At 33.4% G+C, this 23045-nt stretch overlaps 2 protein-coding genes across 3 annotated transcripts in view; both read right to left on the bottom strand.

Annotated features, from left to right (window-relative positions):
- Positions 1 to 607: 607 nt before the first annotated feature.
- On the bottom strand, positions 608 to 8006 carry LOC139771795 (uncharacterized). Its single transcript, XM_071704843.1, has one exon. It carries the CDS (start codon positions 8004 to 8006, stop codon positions 7608 to 7610), a length of 399 nt encoding a protein of 132 aa, XP_071560944.1. The 3' UTR covers positions 608 to 7607.
- Positions 8007 to 8370: 364 nt separating this feature from the next.
- LOC139771786 (semaphorin-1A) overlaps positions 8371 to 23045 on the bottom strand; it is a 209215-nt gene continuing 194540 nt past the window's right edge. Inside the window, exons 7-15 of one of the 2 annotated variants that reach the window (XM_071704824.1) lie at positions 16842 to 16946; positions 15992 to 16080; positions 15516 to 15657; positions 12950 to 13298; positions 12458 to 12540; positions 12133 to 12231; positions 11220 to 11504; positions 9500 to 9643; positions 8371 to 8695 (exon numbers count right to left, since the gene is read on the bottom strand). In XM_071704824.1, coding sequence (XP_071560925.1) covers positions 8379 to 8695; positions 9500 to 9643; positions 11220 to 11504; positions 12133 to 12231; positions 12458 to 12540; positions 12950 to 13298; positions 15516 to 15657; positions 15992 to 16080; positions 16842 to 16946 — 1613 coding nt within the window. In that variant the 3' untranslated portion in view covers positions 8371 to 8378. The remainder of the gene's footprint in view (positions 8696 to 9499; positions 9644 to 11219; positions 11505 to 12132; positions 12232 to 12457; positions 12541 to 12949; positions 13299 to 15515; positions 15658 to 15991; positions 16081 to 16841; positions 16947 to 23045) is intronic. The other variant, XM_071704825.1, reaches the window with a different exon arrangement.

Below are 23045 nucleotides of genomic sequence, written 5' to 3'. Positions count from 1 at the left end.
TGTTGATATGTATTTTTATTGTATTAAAAGCTTTCTGTGCAGTAAATATAAAAAATGATAAACATTATAAAAATAGTGTCTAAAACTTGGGCCAAAAGAATTTTTCACAGTTTTCGTTACAGAAAAATTAATTTGAGATTTATTAGAAAAACTAAAAGACTCTTTAATAATTTAAGGGCATTATATTGTATAGGATAAAAATATAGAGATTTAAAGTTTTTAATATTGTCATAACTATAGTGAGGTGGATTATCTGTATTCGGATTAAGGTAGATGTACCAAACCTGGACACGTATGTATGTCTGGACATTTTTATCATTTTAATCCTTAAATAAGTTATAACGCGAATTAAAATCAAAGAATCAAAGATAAAAATATTTTTCTTGTATTAAATTTTTATCTTTGATTTTAATTCGCGTTATACTTATTTAAATTTAAAAACTAATATGATAAAGGTGTCTAGACATAGATCTTAAGTGTCCCGGCATTGGTACATTTACCTTAATTTGTTTTTATCCTTGAGTTTCAGTTTTAACGCAATCTCATCCTCCTTTAAAGCTGAAACGTCAATTTATTGCAATTATAATTCATACTCGGTACAGCTGAATAATTTCCAACTTCAATTTATTTTGATTTTGGACCACGAAGCTTCTATTATTGATTTATTATTGATTATTCATATTGTACAAGTCTTTCGAAACTTACAATAAACGGAGCTTTCAATAGTTCCGATTCGCTGGTAGGTCGGCGCATTAGAAAATACAAATCCGTAAAAAAAAGGAAGGAAACGGGAAGGGGAGATCGAATAGACTTAGTATATGTATAGAATAAAAAGTAAGTAATAAAAATAATCCCATCCGTGAAATATCGGAGTAATCGTTAAAATAACCTTCCTTCAGTACGTTGAAACGAAGCTCTCTTTAATCATAATATCATTCTCCCAAAAGACGAGTATTATTGTACAAAGTATACTAGCGTATTAAGTGTGCGTAGCACGCAAGTTACGCTATTAATTTGCATACTACGCACACAATTTGGGGGTACGTACAATGTTAAATGTGTATCGTTATCCTCCATACAGTGACAAACTTGATATACTATACGTTGTATGGTTGTGCCGTGTTGTAATTATGACAATTTATATAGAAATTACATACAATTATATTAAAGCGTTATTAGCTTTAGGAAGATGTGTGTAGGTATGTGTGTGTATAAGGAGGAATTATATATCTACAAAATTTTTTTATCGGCAATAAAATTATCCGTTGTCGGGTGACTCGCTTTTACGCCTCATCGTCGAGACGTTCACAGATAATATCTCCTTCGCGTCAATCATCATCAATTAATATTTCAGATAAAAATTATTTAATCAGAAAGGGTATTCAGGAAATGGTTTAATTCTCAGAGAATAACAACTTCTTGAGAAAATATTATCCTATCTAATATCATTCAAAATTGAAACTGGACAAAGAAAACCGAAAAATACTTTAAAACTATCTTTTAAACTAAAAAACAATTGTTTGCTATAACATTTGAATTTTTAGAATATATTTTTATGACAGAAATCAAGAAACACTTTGAAATATAAGTTACGAAATATTTGTAAAATCGATTAAAATAAAGTTTGTTCGTTTCCTAATTCAAAGTAATGTAGTTTGATAACATAGGAGAAACCCTTAGTAGAAGAAAAATTAGAAATGATAATTAAATTTAAATTAAGCAATCAACCAATAGTACTGTACTGTTTTTGTAAATGTACAATAAGTTAAGCAATATTTTACTGGAGAATTTTATATTTGTATTTTTATTATTTGATTTACATTAAAGTTTCGATTTCAAATAGTACGAGTCTCGTTATTGTACTTTCTTGATTTTCTTGGTCTGCATACATATCGTGAAATATAAATGTTAATATAAATAATCATCTTGCTTATAGGATAAAATTTACATAATAATCAAAAGAGTATTAAACTCGTAAATCGATAAAATGTAATTTTATATTCGCAAATTTTTAATACAATACTTGAGTAACGAGATATTTAATATTGAGAATTAAAACATTGTAAAAAAGAGAGGGTTGTTGAATATGTTAAATCTATGATACAATTTTTTAGAATGCTTACTCTCGTTGTTGCAAATCGAAATGATTACTACTATATTTTAGATGACTCCCTTTTACATGACTTTTTTAATTAGAATATAAAAGAGTCGATTTAAAAGGTAGATGATATTGCTCATGAATTATCAGAATTTTTTATAAACAATAAAATATGCGATATCGCGTATGCTTCCTGAAACTGAATAACGTTTATCCGAAACATTTTCTTTTAATTGATGATAAATAAATGTTACTTCAATCAGCGATGAAGGTGAATGTTATATGTTACCTTCACTTAACGTAGCACGCGCTTTTAGCTATTTTATCTAAGGGGTTAATTAGAATTACAATAGTATATACATAAAAGAGACGCGCGTTGCGTTGGCACAGCAAAGATGTGTGCCCGGACTGCCATCCAGCGGTCAGCAGGAATTGTTTTGCGATTAATTAATATATATGATTGACATATATTTAGATTTTTTGAACTTAATTGCTTTCGTTGTGCTCTTTCAACAGCTGCATGCCAATTAAGAATAATACGCGTATATTTCGTATGAAGAACATTTATCAACTATACATTGAACTTTTTTTTCATGCTAATTTTATTCCGTCTAAATTTCTTTTGCCGCGTATAAAAATAACGTAAAAATATGTAGCAGTAAAAAGAACTCGATAAAGTTCTATAATTTTAGCGAATAAAAGCTTTTTCCGCCGAAATAGGATTGACTTAAAATCAAATTAAAGTTAAACTTGGGTATTTCTTGCACAAATTATCACGTATATGTCCAAATAATTCGATAAAATTACTTTCTAGATATTTAGACAGTGCAGGATGTATATTCGGTTAATTAAATAATACCCGTTCTTCGTGCATTGCTCCAAGACATGAGACATGATAATTCCACAATTCCCGGTCTATTAAAAGCAACGTTTTGACACGGCAATGAATAGAATAAATGATTTAAGTTTGAATTGTTTTTATCTTTATTCCAGATATGAATAAAAAGACATTAATTAATTATCTACATGTATTATCGACTTTCCTCGCAGCGTCACCCACTGCCAGGTCAGTATTTATTAAACGGCTGGCAGTCCCGGCTTTAATGGAATGTTGCGATTATATTATCTAATTAATGCGAGCGATACAGTCTACGGCTACCGCGTCACGTAACTATAGTGTCTTCGTTCGTGCCTCATATCATCATCTTATTCGTCGCATTGTTCACGTTCCTTTCTCCTGTCGCGATATATCAAATAATAATCTAAAATTATAAAGCCGCCCGATTTTATATTGTATTTACTTACAACAATGTCGCTCTCTCGCATTTGCGCAAGCTAGATGTGTGTATTTAATGTTGCCTTTTTATTTTAACTCTTCAAACTAGCTAATTAAAATTCTGTACATTGACTCTCGAATTGGTTTTCGACTGGTCCAAATATGTTGCTTCCGGAAACACATTTTCTTGACAATTACATTGTCAAGTATTTATTGTGATAATTCATCAGTTTCTGTTCTGATACTATGCATTAATAGGAGTTAAATTTTTTAAATCATGACAATTTTGTTAAAAAAGAGTATCTTCATATTCATTGGAAAGGTCATAGTTTTTTTTACAATAATTAAAAATCTATAATCTATATTTTTTAATATCAAAGATAAAACTCCAGAAATTTTTGCAGTCGTGTCGTATATATTGAAAATTTTTAGTATTTTCGTCGAATTAGGCTTGTGTGAAATATTGAGTATCACCCTGTTTAACAAATTGATACAAAGTCAACAATTGAAATACAATCTTGTCACAAATTACTCGAGACTTCACATTTCTTTGTGCTGATATTTAAAAAAAATTCTTTGTTCTTATTCTTATCTTAATATCCTGAAATAATCACGTTCACACTGGATTTTGAAAATTTTTGTCGCAGGGCACTATATCTGTATCGCTTACTTTTGTTCGATATACTTAATTAAAATCTCAGATCACGCATATTACTTTCTCTTTCTCTCTCTCTCTTTTATATGCGGTATAATATTTTATAAATCACTTGATAATAGTAAGATAAACTTTATTTGTTTTAGTGGAAAGTAAAATTTATGATTTATCACGTAAATTATGGTTTGTCATATGTGAGGCTGATAGCGAACGTGTTAAACAATTATCTGAACATATGTTTTTCTATGTAATTTATCGATGTGTTCAATTCCATTATAAATTATGACTTGCTCTTAATATGAATCTTAATATGAATCTACTTGTAGTTTCTCGCGCTTTATATTATAAAATGGCTAACGCAAGTACGAGAAGCCTTTAAATGCTTCCAGTCTATTCGTAATTGGAAATTCATCCCTCTTCACTCTCTTATGACACAGGGCTAGCTTTAAAAGCACGATAAAATCAGTTTTAAACAGAGCGTTATTTATGTACATTATTTGTATATGCAAATGGTATTCTAACAGTACATTTGTATACATATGTAAATTTATACGCTTCCCCAGTCCTTTTCAATTTAGAAATATTAATATTAATGTATAACAATTTCTTTCTACTGTGTATCTCGTGTTAAGGTACCTAGTTCAGATGTTTCTATTACACAAACATCGTGTAATCTTTTGTAAAAGGCTTGCCAGCCGGGGTCGATCGAATGCGATGAACGGGGGCATGGCAAAAATTTATTTAAGGAAAGACAGACTTTTACAAAGTCAGCGCATAAATCTAATTAGCTGCCTCTTTTATTTAACACATCTCGTTTTCCCAGACTATAGTACGTATAGTCTACGCGAATTAAAAACGAATATATGTTTGCGCAAATGCACATGTATATGTGCACAGTGTCTATATATATATATATGTACAGAGGATGTTAAAAAATTAGATCTACAAACTTTGGCAGAATATAAATAATCTCAAGAGAAATGTTTTTTAAGTAACAATATTTTTTTACCGAAAAAAATATTAATAGTAAAAAATATTTGCTTTTCAACGTTTTTTATGTTCCTTCAAAGTTTGCCGGTTGAAATTTTTAACATCTTGTACGTATATATACATATATATATATAATATATATATATATATATATATATATATATATATATGTATGTATATGTATATGCGCAGCAATGAAAATGCAATATGTGTATAATATCAATGTATCACTGCTGCCCGCGTGACGAGTAGCATAACGAATGAATCCTCGATCTTGTTTAAAATGATCTCAACGATAAAAAACAGTTCTATGTATTTACACGACTTCCCTTCTCGCTTACACAGCACGCAGTTACCATCATACATGCGGCTATCTACATCGAGCCCTATCGTCGAACGCGAAAGCACTTGAACAACGTTTCGTTTTACCCTGATCTTTTAACGTCCAATGTTCAATGACAATCGGTGAAAATCGGTAAGGTGTCTACTGTACTGTTCGCTCGAGGCGTGTTAGAATTTACGCGGCAGTGTTGGTTAATGAGCGACGAGAAAGTAGCGGGTGAAACGACGGAAAGTACCTCTCGACATGCGCGAGATTGTATTATTCAGTGTTCAGATTGTGTCAGATGGTGTCTTAAACTTAACTTTAACGTTAAATAAGTGTTGTTCAAATCAATGCCTTTTGTACCTAGCTAATAATACAAATTGCAAGAATTAATTAGAAATTTATCGGCATATAGATGGATCGAGACTGCTGCTGCGATCAAAGCTCATCCACAGACTGACTTACAATTTCACATGTCGAAAGAGCATTTTCCGCCGTTTTTGATATTCTAAAAACTTCTCAAGACGCTCATCGTTAGAGGCACTCTGTCCGCGATTAAACTGTCAAGTAAATGCGCACGTGTAATCGCATCGCAATCGTTATTGTAACGCCAGCAGAACCAGTTTACGCCGTTGTCTATAATCTCGCACTTCGATTCCTTTCGTCAGAGTTTCTTCGAGGACCGCGTCGCCATGCGTAAAGTAAAAAAATCTAACTGACTAAATTATTAAACTTATAACGAATAAAAATATATAATACGCCTAATTAACTAAAAATTAATTGTACATACGATAAGATCAGTGCGACTTTTTCCAAATAATACTTGGATATTTTTTCATAAATGTTCTATGCAATATTCTCAACATAAAATATTAAGAATTAAGATTTTTGACTGGAAAAATATAATAAAAATAGTAAAATAAGGAAAAAAAATAAAGAACAAAATATAAGAAGAAATATAAGAAAAATATAACAAAATATAATAAAAAATATAATAAAAAATATAATAAAAATAGTAAATTTAAAATTTATATTTTAGATATTTATATTTGAATTTAATTCCTCATATATAGTCAAGTCTGCTGAGAAAAATTTGGCAAGTCTTGCTATTTATAATCTAGCAGATTACAGATATAATTGAAATAATCATATGCGTTTTTCTTCTAACTTTGTTTCGTCACAACTTCATGTAACAATAATTTTTACACTATCATAGGTTTTTTAACAAGCATATTCCTCGAAGAAACTATATACTCTTGCCGCTATATACCAGTGAGAGCTAAGTTATTGATAAACATGCTCTCGTCCATATTCCCCGCTATTACCAGTACTCACAGCACGGCAATAAGTGCACTACAATATTCGAATTAGTCTTACTTAGATCTCTCTCTCTCTCTCTCTCTCTCTCTCTCTCTCTCTCTCTCTCTCTCTCTCTCTCTCTCTCTCTCTCTCTCTCTCTCTCTCTCTCTCTCTCTTTCTTTTTCTATACTTCACTCCGTTCTATTGGATATCTTAAACAAAACGCATAAATGAGGCACTTGCCCGAATCTATACCGGCTATATTAACACTCCATTCCTGTTATAGATCAAGATCTGCCAACAATTAATACACGGAAGGCACGCCTCGTCTCTCGCGCGAATGCTTAAATGTCTCTACACAGTGTTTTTCGTTTTATCTTGCATCAGTCTAAGCACCTAACAGGCCACTGCTACGAACACAGTTCTCATATGGTATCACATTACATTACTACGGTTCAATCTTGTCGTCGTTGTTGTCGGCATACGCTTTCCCTTACATTCGACTCTTCTATTATTATCATCGGGACAAATAAAGAAAAAGACTTTAAATTGAATCCTATACAAAATGATTCCACGGTGGTTGCGAGCGTGGAACCGCGCGACGGACAATACTTGGCAAAGCTTGAAAATACCATAAAAAAGTAGATCCTGGGCTTATCACGAGACTATTCGCCGTCGATTATTACGTGTCGCTATGTGATCACGATCGCATTTTCCGACGCAACTTTCAGCCACGTGTTCATCGTGAAACTACGGGAAAAGAGGGAAGGGGTTTCGCTGCACGTAGTACCATATCAATGACAGTTCCTAACTCTCCTTCGTAACGTTGTAGAAGATACATAAAGTTATTTCTCACTTTCAGCACTGCTAGTTTCTCAGGTGCACAAAGTCACGTTGCTAGATGTTGCTCGTTATCAGACCATAAACAGAGCGAATCGCTTCGTCCGCTGATGCGAAAGTACTGTCACTCCCGCGGTGCTTCGTGAGTCAGTCCTCGTCGAAAGCACACCGAGTTCATGCCGTCACGTTTACGATAGTTCCTGTCCCTGAGCAGGAAATTGTCGTCCTCGCTGTTGTATTGGGCCAGAGACTGAGATCGCGGTGGCGGACTATGCGCGGCCATGTACGTAACCATGTTGTTAAAGTTTGGCAGGAACTGCGGGTTAAAGAGCGACAGAATTTTGTCGTTGAGCTCGCGCGGGCTTCGAGTGGGCACCATATAATGGTCCCGCGTGTTGCTCGTCGCCCCGTGCCGATCGAACAGATCGTCCTCCGTGGCGTGACGACGCCTACAGAGATCGTCGAGACTGTTCGCGCTGTCGCTGCCGCCGGAATCTTCAAGTTCGCAGGTCGGCGCGCTCATCAACGTCGTCTCGACGCACTCGGACTGGTGGTACTGAGTACATCTCTGGGCCGTCGCGGATCGCTGCTGCGTATCGTAACCATCCAAGTATTCCAGCGTGCAGACCTCGTCATTTATGATACTCTCGTAATGATCCTCGTAATGATCCTCGTAACGATCCTCGTCCAGCTTATGCGTGTTGTTGGTGTGGTCCGTGGCGATACCGGTGGTGAGGCTTGTGGGCGTCGTCCCGTCGTCGTCCTCGTCGTCGTCGCCGTCCTCGTTGTTGCGCTCGTCCGATTCCGCGAGGTCGGAGGAAGAGGAGGTGGAAGATGCGCCAGAACCCGTGGGGTCCTGTGGCAAGCCTCAAACGGCTCTGTGTCGCCTTCTGTATCATATGTACGTTTTCTTCACCTTTTGCACTGGCTTGTTTTCCGCAGACGAATTCGCGTTCTTGCCATTCGGGTTCTTGGGCGGTACATTCAGCACAAGATTGATGGACTTGTTGTTGAATCCGGGCGACTCCGAACTCTCCGTTAGTCGATTGAGTTGTTGCCGTTGTTCGGAGGGTTCCGGATACGACGAGCCCCGCAATCTCTGAGAGAACCAGAAACCGAAGGCGAAACCGGCCACCAAAGAACAGAAACAGGTCCCTATTAGCGCACCCGTCAATGTTTGGGCTGAGTATACCACCGGTGTTACGGTCACGCCTGTAATCAGAATGCAACAAGTTGGACAACAATATTAGAATTATCTCTTGCGAAAACTGCTCGCGCGTTCGGTCTCTGGTGTTTGGAATGGAGAAGAAAAATTGAAGCGAAAATAAATAATAATAGAGAAACAGTAAAGATACAATCGATTTTTGCAGACATCACCCGCCCAAATACAATAAACGCGACAGAATGTTTCGTTATTGCAAAATCGAGTACCTTAGATTATATAGAATCATCACCTTTCTGATATAATTAGAAAGGTGATGATTCTATATAAAAAACGTAAAATAAGGTTTCTTCATTTGAGATTTCGATTTTAAGGGAATTGATTTTAAAGAATTGGAAAATATACATATGTAATTTTGATATAAATCAGTAATGTGTCGAAGGATAGAGAATAATAACTAGAACAAATTTATCGATAACGCAAAAATTGTATAGCCTTAAAATAGAAAAGACATTGATATAATGTTCCATTTTTCAAATCCGATTTTCTCTTGAAAACGAAGCTTCATATAAGAAATAGAAAAATTATATTAATATTTCAACATTATTATTTTTATATGGAATCATCAGTTTCTCAGTTAAGTTCAGTTAATCAATAACGGGCTATTCTGTATGTTAGTGTATGGACAAGACAGTAGATTAGTTGCAAACATAAAAATAAATCTGCTTTGAAGAACAAAATACCATGGGAAAAGAATCAGTTTAAGCGGGTAGAAGGATTTTCGACTTCAAACAAGGTAACTATACTATGTATATCGGCATGATGTGACGATGGACAATATCGCAGATGGTTACCTTGAGGCTCATTAGCCCTCGGCTGTGTACGGCCGTACTGATTTTCCCGATCCAATTCGATGATGATTTCATTCTCCCGTTCATCGGGCTGCTCGTCGCGCCCAATTTCGGACGCCACCGCTGGCTGGACGGACTTCGTTACCTCTGGAGTAATATTCACCAATATGATGACAGACGACAGATGATTACGTACAGAATGATTTTGCATACTTATTGCAACGTACATTAGGCACCATACATATGCCTTAATTCATATACTCGGCATTAGGTTTAGAATTTAGACATCACATTTAGACATTCGTGTATCATGACTGTAAAGAAAAATAATCCAAATCTATTTTTTTCTGAGTTATAATTTAATATTGTCTGTCGCTTAATAATTGTTTGTTGTTTTGTTTTTTAACTTCTAATATATGAGATATTTGCAACTTCTAAATTTCAGCTTCAAACATAGTTCTAAATCATAGCGTGCATTAAGCATCATTAATATATGAATATCTGGTGCGTCCGACCTGAAAGTGCCGTGAAAATATATATAATAACGCCTAGTGTACGCATGAATATTATACTATGAAATAGCTGATCGTGAGCTGTGTTAGCCGTGCGAGCAGTATTCTTAGCATAGTTGAATTTGTGAAAAATATTATTTAATTGTTTCAGACCTGACGCACATTATAATGTACATATACTTCTTCAAGAATTTTTTAGGTTTAAGTTTAGCTATACATTTTGAATATATTATTATTATGTACATATATACTTTGTTTTTTTCTTTTCAGAATAAACGTTGTTTTTCAATAAAATTTTTTAATTTTATTTTTCCGATTTTTCATCATTTCTCAAATCAAGTTTCATGTAAAATTAAACAGGAAACGTCAGGTCTGAAGATGTTTGATGTTTACTCGGAATTACAAAGAGTTGTTCCTTAATATTTATTGCCCATATATTCTTTAGTAGCATATTCGACAAGAAAAGCGTGTCCACAAAAAAAAAAACGACCACATAAGTATTAGGTTTATTTATATTAGCTGAACTGTATCTCTTCTATTTTTCACGTTTAAAATAAAATAGTTATATATTGAAGCTTGTAGGGGAGAAGGAGGAGAACAAAGTGGAGGAACTGTAATTAAAATAAATATACTTGATAAAGCTTTTAAAAAAGTTTTTTGAGCGTTAAAAAGATTGCCTATTTTTTTACAATTTTCTATTTAAATTTTTAATTTCCTATTTTACAATCTTATGATCTTTCTTTTACAGAACGAGTACTCTGAGTGCTGGAGAACAAACTTGATTATTCCGGTTGAAAGTACAAGTTTGAATAAACCACGGTACGTCCAAGAGCTGCACAGGAAACTTTTTAAAAATTTCGAAACTTTAAAAGCCATATGTTGAATTCATATGTGACATATAAACGTAAATACAATCTTGCTTGTTTTGAACCAATAATGAAAAATGGGTTCGAGTGAACCGCTTTCGAGATATTCAGATAGTATGAGTTTCAAGTTTGGGAAATTTGTATCATTCGAACCAGCATGTATAACTTCTTTTGCATTCGTTGTAGAAAAAGAAAGTTAAAACGGAAGAGAGAATCAGGTCACAAAATTGTTAAACAAGCGACTAGACAGCGGTACATTATCCACGCATAATATTATATAATTTATTTCCAGAAACAATCCATGGGCGTCTTAATAACGTATATAGTCTACATCAAAGACAGTACCTGGTTCGCGTCCGCAGCTTCGGTGTCTACCGGTCGGGATATCTTGGAACAGCGTCTTATCAGCGTCGTTGTCGTGGAGTTTCGTCAGCACTGCCACGCAGAGGTTCGCGGTCGCGTCCCAGGCGCAATGAGGATCTTGTAAGGCGACACAAGATCTACAAGTAGCCGCAGCAGGGGAATCACAATGATGTAAGGGAACCGCGCGGATCTCAGAATCCGCGAACACCACCAGCTTGCTCGCTTCGCCAGCTAGATGAACCACCAGAAGGTCTTTGACCGATTGGCCTGCAACAAAGAATCGTGTATTATTTCGTGTATTTAATAAACATCACTTTATTAATTGTAAAAAGACTTTACATGCTACACATATTTTGCGAAAAAGAATATCGTATTATTTACCGATACGATATGATTTACAAGCACATCTCTTTAAATTTTTGCCGGAAATAATACAAGATATATATATATAAGAAGTACGCAAAGCTTCTTAGAAACTTTTTAAAAAAGCATCGAATTTCTTTTTCAATCCCAAGTCGTTCTTCCGTTTGACTATACTCTACATTCCATCGTACGAAAAGATTGTACCGAAACCAAACGCGCTGAAAATTCAAACGAATTCAGATAGTTTGCATTGCAATTGATCTATTCAAATTGGCCATGCGCATCAAATTTTTTCTCTCCCTTCCTCTTTATATTTCTCTTCCATCCTAAGGATTTAAATATGAAATGTCTCGAAAAGACAGATGGTTAAAAATGATTCAAATTGAATATAATTTCATACTACGACTTTAACACAGTGTAGCTTTAGCAGTATATAGTTATGCAACATAAAAATAAAAAACTATAAATATTTTTTAAATTAATTAAACGCGCGAAATAATGTGATTACAAAATTTACAGTAAATTTACTTACCAAATCTTAACACTTGAACATCGCTGACAATAACTTGACCGACATTGTCACGCGATTCTGGTGCACGCGTATTAAGCGCCTTCAAAACGCGGCCGTCATCTATATGCAACAAGTAAATCTCGTTAATCTCGCAGAAATATAAATCATTGTTATTTCAAACATAACATATATTATTTATTATAATAATTATGTCATTATTATTATATAACATTATAATAGACTGATCATTATTTTAAATGTAATAATAATATGTAATTATGTATAAATATAATAATCGATAAATTAGATATTATAAATAAATAAATAAATAAATAAATAATTATACCTGTTCCGATATACAGTATATCGTAAGCTTTACCATCCAATGCCTTTACTTGAGGATCTACGGCAACTTTGGTAAATCTATAACTACAAACGTTTCATGTATTAATAGCATATATTACATTACAAATATTTAGCCATTAATAGTATTAAAAATACGTGATCAAAATAATAGCTTTAAAAATAACTTTCAAGAAAATTCAATAAAATTTACGTGAAAAGAATTCTCACTTTTTTCCCAAGTGTATAAATAATGCATTTTTATTTTTCAATTTAACTTTAAAAAGTATGTAATGTTAAAAATTGGAAAATTATAATAAATGGTTATTTTCTTTGACAGGGAATATTGACTCAAAATTGAAAAAAAATCCGTAATTAAAAAATGTTGCGTCAAAGTGTATTTAGGTAAAAATATTATGTACGTAGGACAATAAATAACGTTATGTTAAAAACATATTAATGAAAATGTGTTGCATCAATCGATCGGGTTACTCACTTGAAACTGGTTTTAGTTATCACAGGTAACGAAAAGTAGGATTGCACCGCGTCGTCCATGAGGGGATGCGCTTTGACGAAATTGACAGTGATGTCCGGAAGTGTTCTGGAATCGTTAACACAGGCACCGGGTCTGGGCTCAGGCACCTTTTCCGGAAGTACTCGCAGCCAGTTGCTGTTTATCGTCTCTTGCTCTTTGAAAGCACCCTGGAAGACCTCGAGAATGGCGTCCATAGAGAAAGCGCAGATAGCTGAGCCGCCGATGGAGTTTACCGGGGTCGTGAAAACCCCGTACACCAGACGCGCGGATTTTCCCGCGTATCGACCATCCGTAACATCGCTCGTTGACTCTAAATAACAGATAAAAAGTTATTCGAAATAATTTTCGTCTTATACATTCGCGTTGATAAGTGTGGACATTTTAAACATCTCTTGATCGAGAAAATATTTCATCAGTTACATAGAATGGTAAGAAAAAAATAGGTCTTGTTAAGATACACATAGGACATGCGCAACAAAATAATTTGCAAGATCCAGTCGAAGTGACTATTACTCTATTACTTTTTTAGACAAACCATTTTCCGGTCGTCCAATTGAAGCTGATGATAGTATTATCTGCAATTTACTGGACTTAAATTCACGAATATCGATTGAGAAAATTGCTCACATATTGAATATCGACGATTCAATGTCGGTATTTAATTTCATGTTATTCATTTTACTTTTTCCATTCTATTATCGTACTTAAACTAAACATTTTCTTCTTGCAATTGTCATTTAATTGGGTAATTAAAAGATTCAAGTTAATGAATTTTCGATTCTAATAACAATTCCATCTGTTATCAATTCCTTTTACACATTTTTAACTTGTTTGATTTTATAAAACGATGCTTAATTACGCGGCGACATTAATAAACATCTGCCATCATTAGTCTTATCTTAGTTCCGCTATTAGATACAAAGTTCGAACAATCACGGGAGCAGCCTGTGATTTCGCGGTATCTCTCAGACATCTGGAGACACGCCAACTTTGCGGAGCCAGCATCGGGATTTCAATTCGATATGCGCGACGACAATATTCTACGAGAATAGAGCACTCCTCTCATTCATTCTCCATTCCTACCGGTCCTAAACGCGATAGTGCACGGCTATTGTGCTTCACACTCGAGATTAGTCCATTTCGCTGTACGATAGATAGCTAGAGTGACTTATCCGATTGCGTTGTACGTGTGGAATGGACGAGAAATCCGAAAATCGATATGTGTGCCAAAAAATATCATGTAAATATAAAAAAAAAAAACATTTTAGAAATATTAAACGTACGAATGTTTTTATTATAATACTGCTAAATAGACATGCTTATTATTGCAAAAAAATGTAATTCCCTATGCTTTTTGTAATAATAATAATGCGTTTCTAATATTCATATTTGCGAATAATATAACACAGTTCCTTCTCTTACGCGTTAAAACATTGCATGCAAATATTAGAAGTGCAACTATTGCTGCAGCACAATAATAATAATGTACGATATTTGTAAGCAATGTTGCAACTCTTCCCATTCTACGCAAATATAAATACTAGAGATATAATATGTATGCCAACTTACGCAAAACAGCGCATAACAGAGCATAGATATTTAATTTTGGATAGATTTGCGGATGCCCGCGTTATGTACTATTTTTATATTTGACAAGATAAAACAAAAGTGAGATTTCCAAACACATCAAAAATGAAATATCTTTAAAAATAATGTTTCAAATAAAAGTTTTTCGGGAGAGAAATGTGATGTATGTAATAAATCTTCTATAACATGTGTTTTTATAAGACATTAACGTCATCAATATTTTTATAAATGGAAAAGGATAATATTTTTTAGCGTAATTTTATTCTGTTTCTCTAGCCCCATTTTGCATGTAAAAGCAAAGTTATTCTGCATATTAAGAGATAAAGTCATAAAAAAATCAATAGTTTATGAGATATATTTTATATTATATTCTGAGATATTATAATATAAAAATATGAAATATTTTGCAGAATATTCATTTTTTGGTGACTGTATTTTATTATTTTTATACACAAGGTAATGAGATATATCGATTTATATTTTAAAAAACATATAAAAAATACATTAAAAAATATATGATAATTATATATGTATATATATATATATATATATATATGTTTAATATGCAATTATAAATATATATAATTTGCAATATATGATGTAGCATGTTTTAAACGAATAACATGAAATATTAAATCCAACTCCAGTCACTCTTTCTACAGATATCTTGAAAAGAGCAACTTTTAAAGTCTTCAAAATTGGATTTTCTTTCTTACAATATTTCGTAGAACGCGAAAGTATATCGGGCGGAAATCTCGGAAAACTTAAAAAGTAGACGAGCGCGGTATATGTACTAACAATAAGTAGGAACTAACATGGCGCAGAATCGAAGAGGCTCTCTTACGAGGACCTTTTAGGAGCGTGCGAGAGCCCTCATTTGAAACTACTCGGGCGTAGTCACGATCGAAGCCGCGAAAGGACCGCGCATATGCATACTCACGTATTTCGTTGAAATAGAAGGGGTACTCTCCTGGTACCGAACAGTTGAGTCTCGCTTTCAGGAAACTCGTCCATCTGTCGCTAAATGCGTGTGGCCCGCCCTTATCGTGCTGACAGACTCTGCCAACTCGCGAATAGACCGACTGTAATGTGGATCAAACTTGTAAAGCAATCGATTTATATTATATATTTTTCTATTTCTATATCTTTACGAACGAATCCATATTATTTCCTTTATTATATTATAAGAGATCTTTCTTTAAAACGTTCAACATAAAAATTACAGTAGAGAATTTGTTTAATCCTAACAAGTTAAAAATAAAGAGGCGCATGCATATACATGCATTGTATGTACGATATACAATTAAAACTATTTATAAATCTTCAAATTTTAACAAATTTTCCTTAAAAAGGAATCAGAGGCAAATGCGCTAAGAATGAAGAAATATCGAATTAAAAAAAATCATAATCTCTCACCTTTCCACAATTCATGTATTCCACGGCTGTTTCGCGATAAAAGAAGAATACATAATCCTGATACGCGAATGAACTGACAAAGTTGGGACCTGAAATAACAAGATTGCATCGAATTCGATTATCGAAATTATTTTACAGAATGTTGTACATATTTTACAGCACAATTCTTTTACTACATTATTTATTCAATAATAAAAACATAATTGTGTCGTTTTAAGACTGACCTAAATGTTACGGATAATTACTTCTCGTATTTCTTATAAATTTACATAATTTATATGATAATGTATAAATTTACATAATTTATATAATATAATTCCTTATAATTATATATTATAATCTGTATTATAAATTCACATATTTCAATAAATTCACCTGATATTTACATAAAGTGGCGTTTTAAAATCAAATTGTTGGTTTGGTAGTTTGGATCGTTATCGTGTGATAAGACAATTTTTTACTTTTTAAATAAGACGATTTCATAATTCTAATCATTTTGATATTTCTATTATACTTGCGTTTATTAAAATGTCAGATAACAGGAAAAGCAAATGTAAGTTAAAAAGATCGTGTAATTATTAAAGTAAAGAAATTAAATTTCTTGCTTTAATATAAATTGCAAGTTATACAAAGTTACTTTCAATTTCATAAATTTATTTAGCAAGTACTGTAAAAACAGTATAAAAAATCTCTAAATACGCGCATATTGTAATTAATTAAATGTTGAACGATCTTACAGAATCGAATATCGCAGAGACTGTTTGCGCAGAACGTCCCGTATAAATTTATAAAATTGCGAAATATCATCGCGAAAAATATAGGCTCCGTATTCTGATGTCTAGGAGCTTACCATTCAACTGATTGAGATCCGAGCGCTCGGTGCGAATTTTCTCCCTGTGAATTAGCGGCTCGCCACCGGAGAAGTCAGCCACCGTCGCGGCGTATAACTGTCCCTCTGAAACATGCATAAACGTTTCCGTCAGTCAGTCGCACCTTCCACATTTGCAAGCTAAACGAGCGCCATCAGGTCGATGGTTATACAGCGGCTCTCAGGGTTAATTCATCCTCCTACTAACGCGTCTCTCGGAAATTGCCCGTTGAATTTACGTACGACGGTACTATCCGCAGGGTGGTTCGTGTGTGTGCACGCACCGGGGTGACGTTCTATGGCATGACCGAACTTTCGCTCCCCGCTATCAAAGTCCTCGAAGGACGAAGGGGAGGCCTTGGAGCCCCTAAACGATGTCATATCTTTAGTCTTCGCGAGCGATTATACCGAACTTAATTTCGCCAGTCATTCCATGAATTCACGACTTTTCCATATTAATTTCAGCATAATTGCATACGTTAGCTCCACGTGGATTATTAAAAAATTAAGTTTAATACTCTACAAATTCCGTGCCAATATTGTCTAATTTTAATTAGCACAATGTTGATATATTCTTCATCAATCTCTGTTCTGCTTCTCTATATGTAGGTATATTCTTTTTTTTTTCGTAATTCCTCAGTGGAAAATAGTAATGTAAAAGACCCATTTCAAAGCGGTTTAGGTTATTAATTTCGGGCATCTTATATAAATAAACATTAATTCTTTAATTAGATCAATAACGAACAAAAATAAGTAAATTGAAAAATTGGAGATATTTAATAAAAAATGGTCAGCGAGAACAGTGTACTTAATACTTAATAAAAATGGATGCAAAAGTAATTATAATTATTTAAGTTATAATTATTAAGAAAGATTTGATACTTTCAAGTTTTATTCCTATTCTTTCTTTCATTTGAATCAAATATATGAAGATAAATGTAGAAAAATTTAAAATAAAAAGCTGTCTTTATCTGCATATATTTTATTAATTTTATAGTCATGTAATTTATTTAAACTGTACTAAGTATTTGCTTCTTCATTGAAATTTGTCTATTATAACATTTACAACTCGAAAAGAAAATAATAGATGTAGTATCGTGCGAACAAAGATTCCGTAAGGGAATTTAAACGCAAAAGGCTGGTATAGAGAGAAGTAGGTAGCGTGATAATATTAATGTTAAAACGGGAGAAGAACATACATTTTAGAAGGACATACATAATCACCAAAGAGTACTAGAAACCCTAGTTCTATTAATATTACGTTGGTGCAAAAGGAGATTTTGTCATAAAATATTTGTCAAATGGTTAAAAATAAAATTACATAATTTTATAATAATTTTTTCGCACCTGAGCCCCAAACCCACATTGTTTGGTATTAATAATGCTTTTTACCTACAAGAAAACTTTATTTCTTTCTTAACCGTCTTAGGAAAACGACTAAACTTTTGTAAGATAAAGAGAAAATCTATTTCAAATGGGTTAAAAAGTTCGTAGGTTCGTTATAGGCAAAAAGAATTGTTAAGGAAATTATTAATGATCTATAAATATATTTACGATGACATCTGTATGATTTGTTCATTATAACTGAAACCTGAAGAGAGAATCTTCATAAGAATTACATGATAATTCGTATTTATAAATCAGTAATATTTTTCTATTAAAATTGAATTACGTTACTTCAAATTTAATAGCATGTACAAATATACATGTGGAATCGGTGTTTGAAATACCCGCTAAAATTAAATTTATCAAAGATATATATGTATTTTCATTAGCATCGTACATATAGAATCAGTCAGAATAAATACAGTACATAGAATGAACGAATGAACTAATAAAATAAATATAATATTGGACTATAATTTGTAAAAGACAAAACCAATATGTAATAAATAATTGCCATTTTTATAAACCATCCCATTTAATAAATCAGTCAAGTAAGATAAGTCATTGCGTAAGTTTACAAACATCTGCGTTCAAATATAATACAAATATATCTTATTTACTGTTACCATACTATGGTTACATAAATGTTAAAATAAGTATGATACGTTGTGCAAAAGAAATAACATGTCTGTAAAAATCAAAATACAAATGTTGATAGATAGATAAAATTTAAAATAATTATTAGGTTCAATATTACTTTTCATATCGCAACTCAAAATAGTAAAAAAGAATACGATTCCAGAATGAGGATGCACCGCATATATCCAAAAATGAGAATTAATTTTTTACACATGCTTGCGCCCTTGTATTAGCATAAACGAGGGGATCAAGCATTTTGAAAGCAGTTTGAAATATTCGCATGCAATTTTGAAGTGGTGTTGTAAAACCGATTCCATGTTGAAGAGCTTATTTTCTACGGATGTGGAACAGCTTGGAATAACTTTACATAGTTTTCGAACACATTTCTTCCCTTAAAGTACGGATTTAACTCTCTCTTATTCTCGCTGTCATTTTCGAAATCATAAATTTCTTCTTGCTGTTATCCATAAGAGGAACTTTGAGACATGATGTTTACCATCTCTCCAAACTTAAACAGCAAGGAATCGACAGTACATCTTTAAAATACTACAAAAATAGCGGAAACAACAGATTTTATGACAAATTTTTCATATCAAATAAATGTCAGCGGAAATAATTTCAGCAAAACTCAAACAAAACCTTCTAACCGAATATCATAATAATCTGTTAGTGGAAATCGAGTAAATTTGTTGAGTGCAGTTTGATTGCCATAGATCAATGCTATTTAAATGTTTATACAACAATAAATCTGCTCGATTTCTGCCGTCAATCTCTCTGCCATACTGCACTCGGTAGATCTGCTCGATTTCTACCACCGATATGCTTTCATGTTATGTCTGCACAGGCTCGCCAGCAGTAATGCGGATGCAATTGACGTCAATCTGTTGTAATATACTGCTACCAAACTGCTAGTATACTGTTATCGTTATGCCTACTGGATATACTGTAGATAATAAGTAAATAAATATATCCGGAGAGTAAATTGCTAATCAAAACTGTGTACATTTGCTATATCCAATTAACATAGAATTGTTGAACAATTTGTCCTTAATACTTTGGTGTAACTGCTAAATAGGTTAAGTAATATTCTATTTCAGTATAGCACATATGTTTATATGTATGATATAAGACATAATTTTTAATAGTTCAGTTAGACTAAAAAATAAAGTTTGTTTCATGCTACGTCTTTATCGCATGATCAAACAAAATACTTAAGTTCCAATGTTAAAAATTTTATTTTTAAACACACATATGTGCGCGCGCATTATAGAAATAAATTTTTCAATTTGCCGAAGAATTTTTATTTGAAGAAAAGCTCGTCATCTTGTGAGAATAATCCTGTACGCGAACAATTTTTCTCAGTGTCGCGTGCAATCGGTCGCAAAATCCAGGAAAAATCCATGGATTTTGATCGCTATATGTATGTTTGTATAGAGTACATAATGCGTCGGTATACACAGCGTTGGTATCCACAGTGCGACTGCATTTCCTCCCGTGTTCCCGTAAAGGAGATCCTCGAAGGATTCGCCGCCGCGGCTCCTCGCGGGGCTCCCATATTTCACGTTCAAAAAGCACGATGGGATTTGAGGCCGGCCAACGTATGCGCGCGATAAGTGTATATAGCGGCCGGATGGTCATATATAACGGGGGCGAGGCAGACGTTAGACTTAGGGGGATGAACGTGCCCGTTGCAGGCTACAAATCTACGGTGAGCCCGTGGCAACGCCGAAGCTCGCGAATATCGTGAGCGCCACGCGCGTAATACCTGCGGGAAAGAGGCTTGGCTACGTACGCGCAACCCCCGAGCAATCCCGCGCTGCATCCCTCTGCTCGCGTCTCTCGCATCTCTCGCATCTCTCGCATCTCGCATCCCGCGAGCGGGACACGTAACGCGCCGCGCTACGCCGCGCTGCGCCGCGCGCGCCGTCGAGATCTGGGGTTGCGTACGCGCTATACTTAGGGGTGATTTAATGCACCGTTGCGTCGGCGACGCATTACGCCGGTGCTGTCGTCTTCGCGAAAACTTGACGAAAGTTTCAGCAGATAGCTACGGGTCGCTGTTGAAAGCGGAATACGGAATACGGAATAGAGCCGCTAACAAAGCATAATACATTATAACACGGGAATGAAGAGGATTTCGAACACTAAGCGGTTTTGAATAATGATATCTCTTATGTGTGAGTTTCAATTGAAGAATTCTCATTTTTTCGAACAAAAGCTGTGCTATGAGAAATACAGCTATACACAATTAATATACAGCATTGTCTGAAAAATAACAATTTTAATTAAAAACTGACTAAAAAAAAGAATTCAAAACTGACATGTTTTCCAAACTGTCCTTTCCCCAATTTACATGTACAAGTAGACTTTTTTAATATTTTTAAACATTTATGAAATAAACCATAAATAATTTCAAGATAAAAATCAGAATATATATCCTTTTCTAAGGCGTTTGCTCTTTGCAGAAATATCTTCTTGACTGACATCTGCGCATGAGAATGAAGGAGCGAATCGTAGCGAAAGCGAAGTGCTTTCAATACATATATATATTTTTCTTTTAATTTATTAAATATTTTAATAAAAAACGATGGAGTTGAAAAAAAGAGTTAAATATACTCAAGTACGCAACGTTATCTGTAATTATAAAAACTACGAGCGAGCGTACAAGCGTACACTGATTGCGGATACTAGCCAGTGTTCAGGCGGATGTAGCTTTACGAAAATAAATGTTGGGGGTTTCGCCGTCTAGAAATAAAGCTCCTAAAAAGATTTCGTAAGATGACGAAATTCCTCGACGCGCAGGAAAGAACGGTAGCTTGCTCGAAGTGGAAGCAATATAAGCACGTGCATTGCAGTGTCAGTACAAAGAAGCTATTGGTAAAGCTAAGAGACGAAATTTTCAGAGAAGACCTTCGAAACGGCAAGACTCTGTCAGATCATCCCAAAATCAACGGATACGATGATAGAACGCATTCTATTTCCCACGAGAGAATATATATCTTCTAAGAAGAAAACCCTGAACCATTTTACGAGACGTATTTTAGATTCGAGAGCCAGTGAACTAAATTCGCGGAAATTGAAGAATGCGGAAAAGATCACTCGTATGTTCAAATTAAAATGACTCAAGATTGCAAATGACATTTAAAAAATATCTGTGATATTGGTTATTCTTAGCAAGCATTAACATATGTATAAAAATTAGAAAAATCAATTTATATATTTGAAGTAATATAAGGAAGCACATGTTTTAAAAAGTTTTTCTGTTCACAAAATTCTAAACGATAAATTTTCAACTTTTTAAAATTTTAATCTATTGAAAACGTTTCTCAATTCATCTACATGTTGTAGATAATGGGGGAAAAAAAGCAAGGTGTACACTTGTGTTTTTGCAAACTGTTCCACTTCTTAAATTCAACACAATACATTTTTTAAAATTTTAATGAATTTATAGCACCAATTTTTAAAATAAGCGGTACACACTTACATTAAAGAGAGATAAAATATAATAATAAAATAAGCTTTCACATATGCGAAATCTGAGTTTCATTCAAGCTTTTTCAGAATATTCTATAATATATTCTATAATATAAAAATCTGAAAACCTATTTACATATTTTTCAAAATAAAATATAGTACAAGATATACAATATTTATTAATATAATTTATAATCAACAAAAACTGACACTATTGTTTTAGTTATATATCTTATTATTATAATATATCCGAGATAATGGATAATAAATAAGTTATAGTATGTGTGCGTAGTGACTGCGTACAGTGCGTATACGGTTATGGTTTAATCATTTATAATTTATATCGTCCTATTATATTTTACTTCATATTGTCCTTCCATCTATTTATTCTCATCTCATTAATACCGAACGCATAATTAAATATAAAAAGTGATATTTAAGAATAAAAAAATAGTTTAAACATTACGAAACAATTGCGTAATTAATAATTAAATATAACTAATAAAACAAGAATCTATATACCGATAATGTATCAATTTCAACTTTCATTCCTTGTATTGCAATCGTATTTTTAGGAAGTTACTATGTGGCAAAGTCGTTGAGTATATGTTTGAAGATATGAAGAATAATAAGAAAAGTTAAAGAAAAAAACGTCCACTACTGATAAACCAGAATTATATAGCGGAA

The sequence above is a fragment of the Temnothorax nylanderi genome, unplaced genomic scaffold (assembly GCF_030848795.1).
Source record: "Temnothorax nylanderi isolate EJ_2023f unplaced genomic scaffold, tnyl_v1.0 TNYL_tig0044_pilon, whole genome shotgun sequence".
Taxonomy (NCBI): domain Eukaryota; kingdom Metazoa; phylum Arthropoda; class Insecta; order Hymenoptera; family Formicidae; genus Temnothorax; species Temnothorax nylanderi.
The sequence above is the reverse complement of the archived record's forward strand: the minus strand, read 5'-3'. Positions and strand labels throughout refer to the sequence as shown.

Bases quoted from the DNA above. Each gene is read 5' to 3' on its own strand.
- LOC139771795 (XM_071704843.1), bottom strand. From the start codon at position 8,006: ATGAGCGCGCCGACCTGCGAACTTGAAGATTCCGGCGGCAGCGACAGC.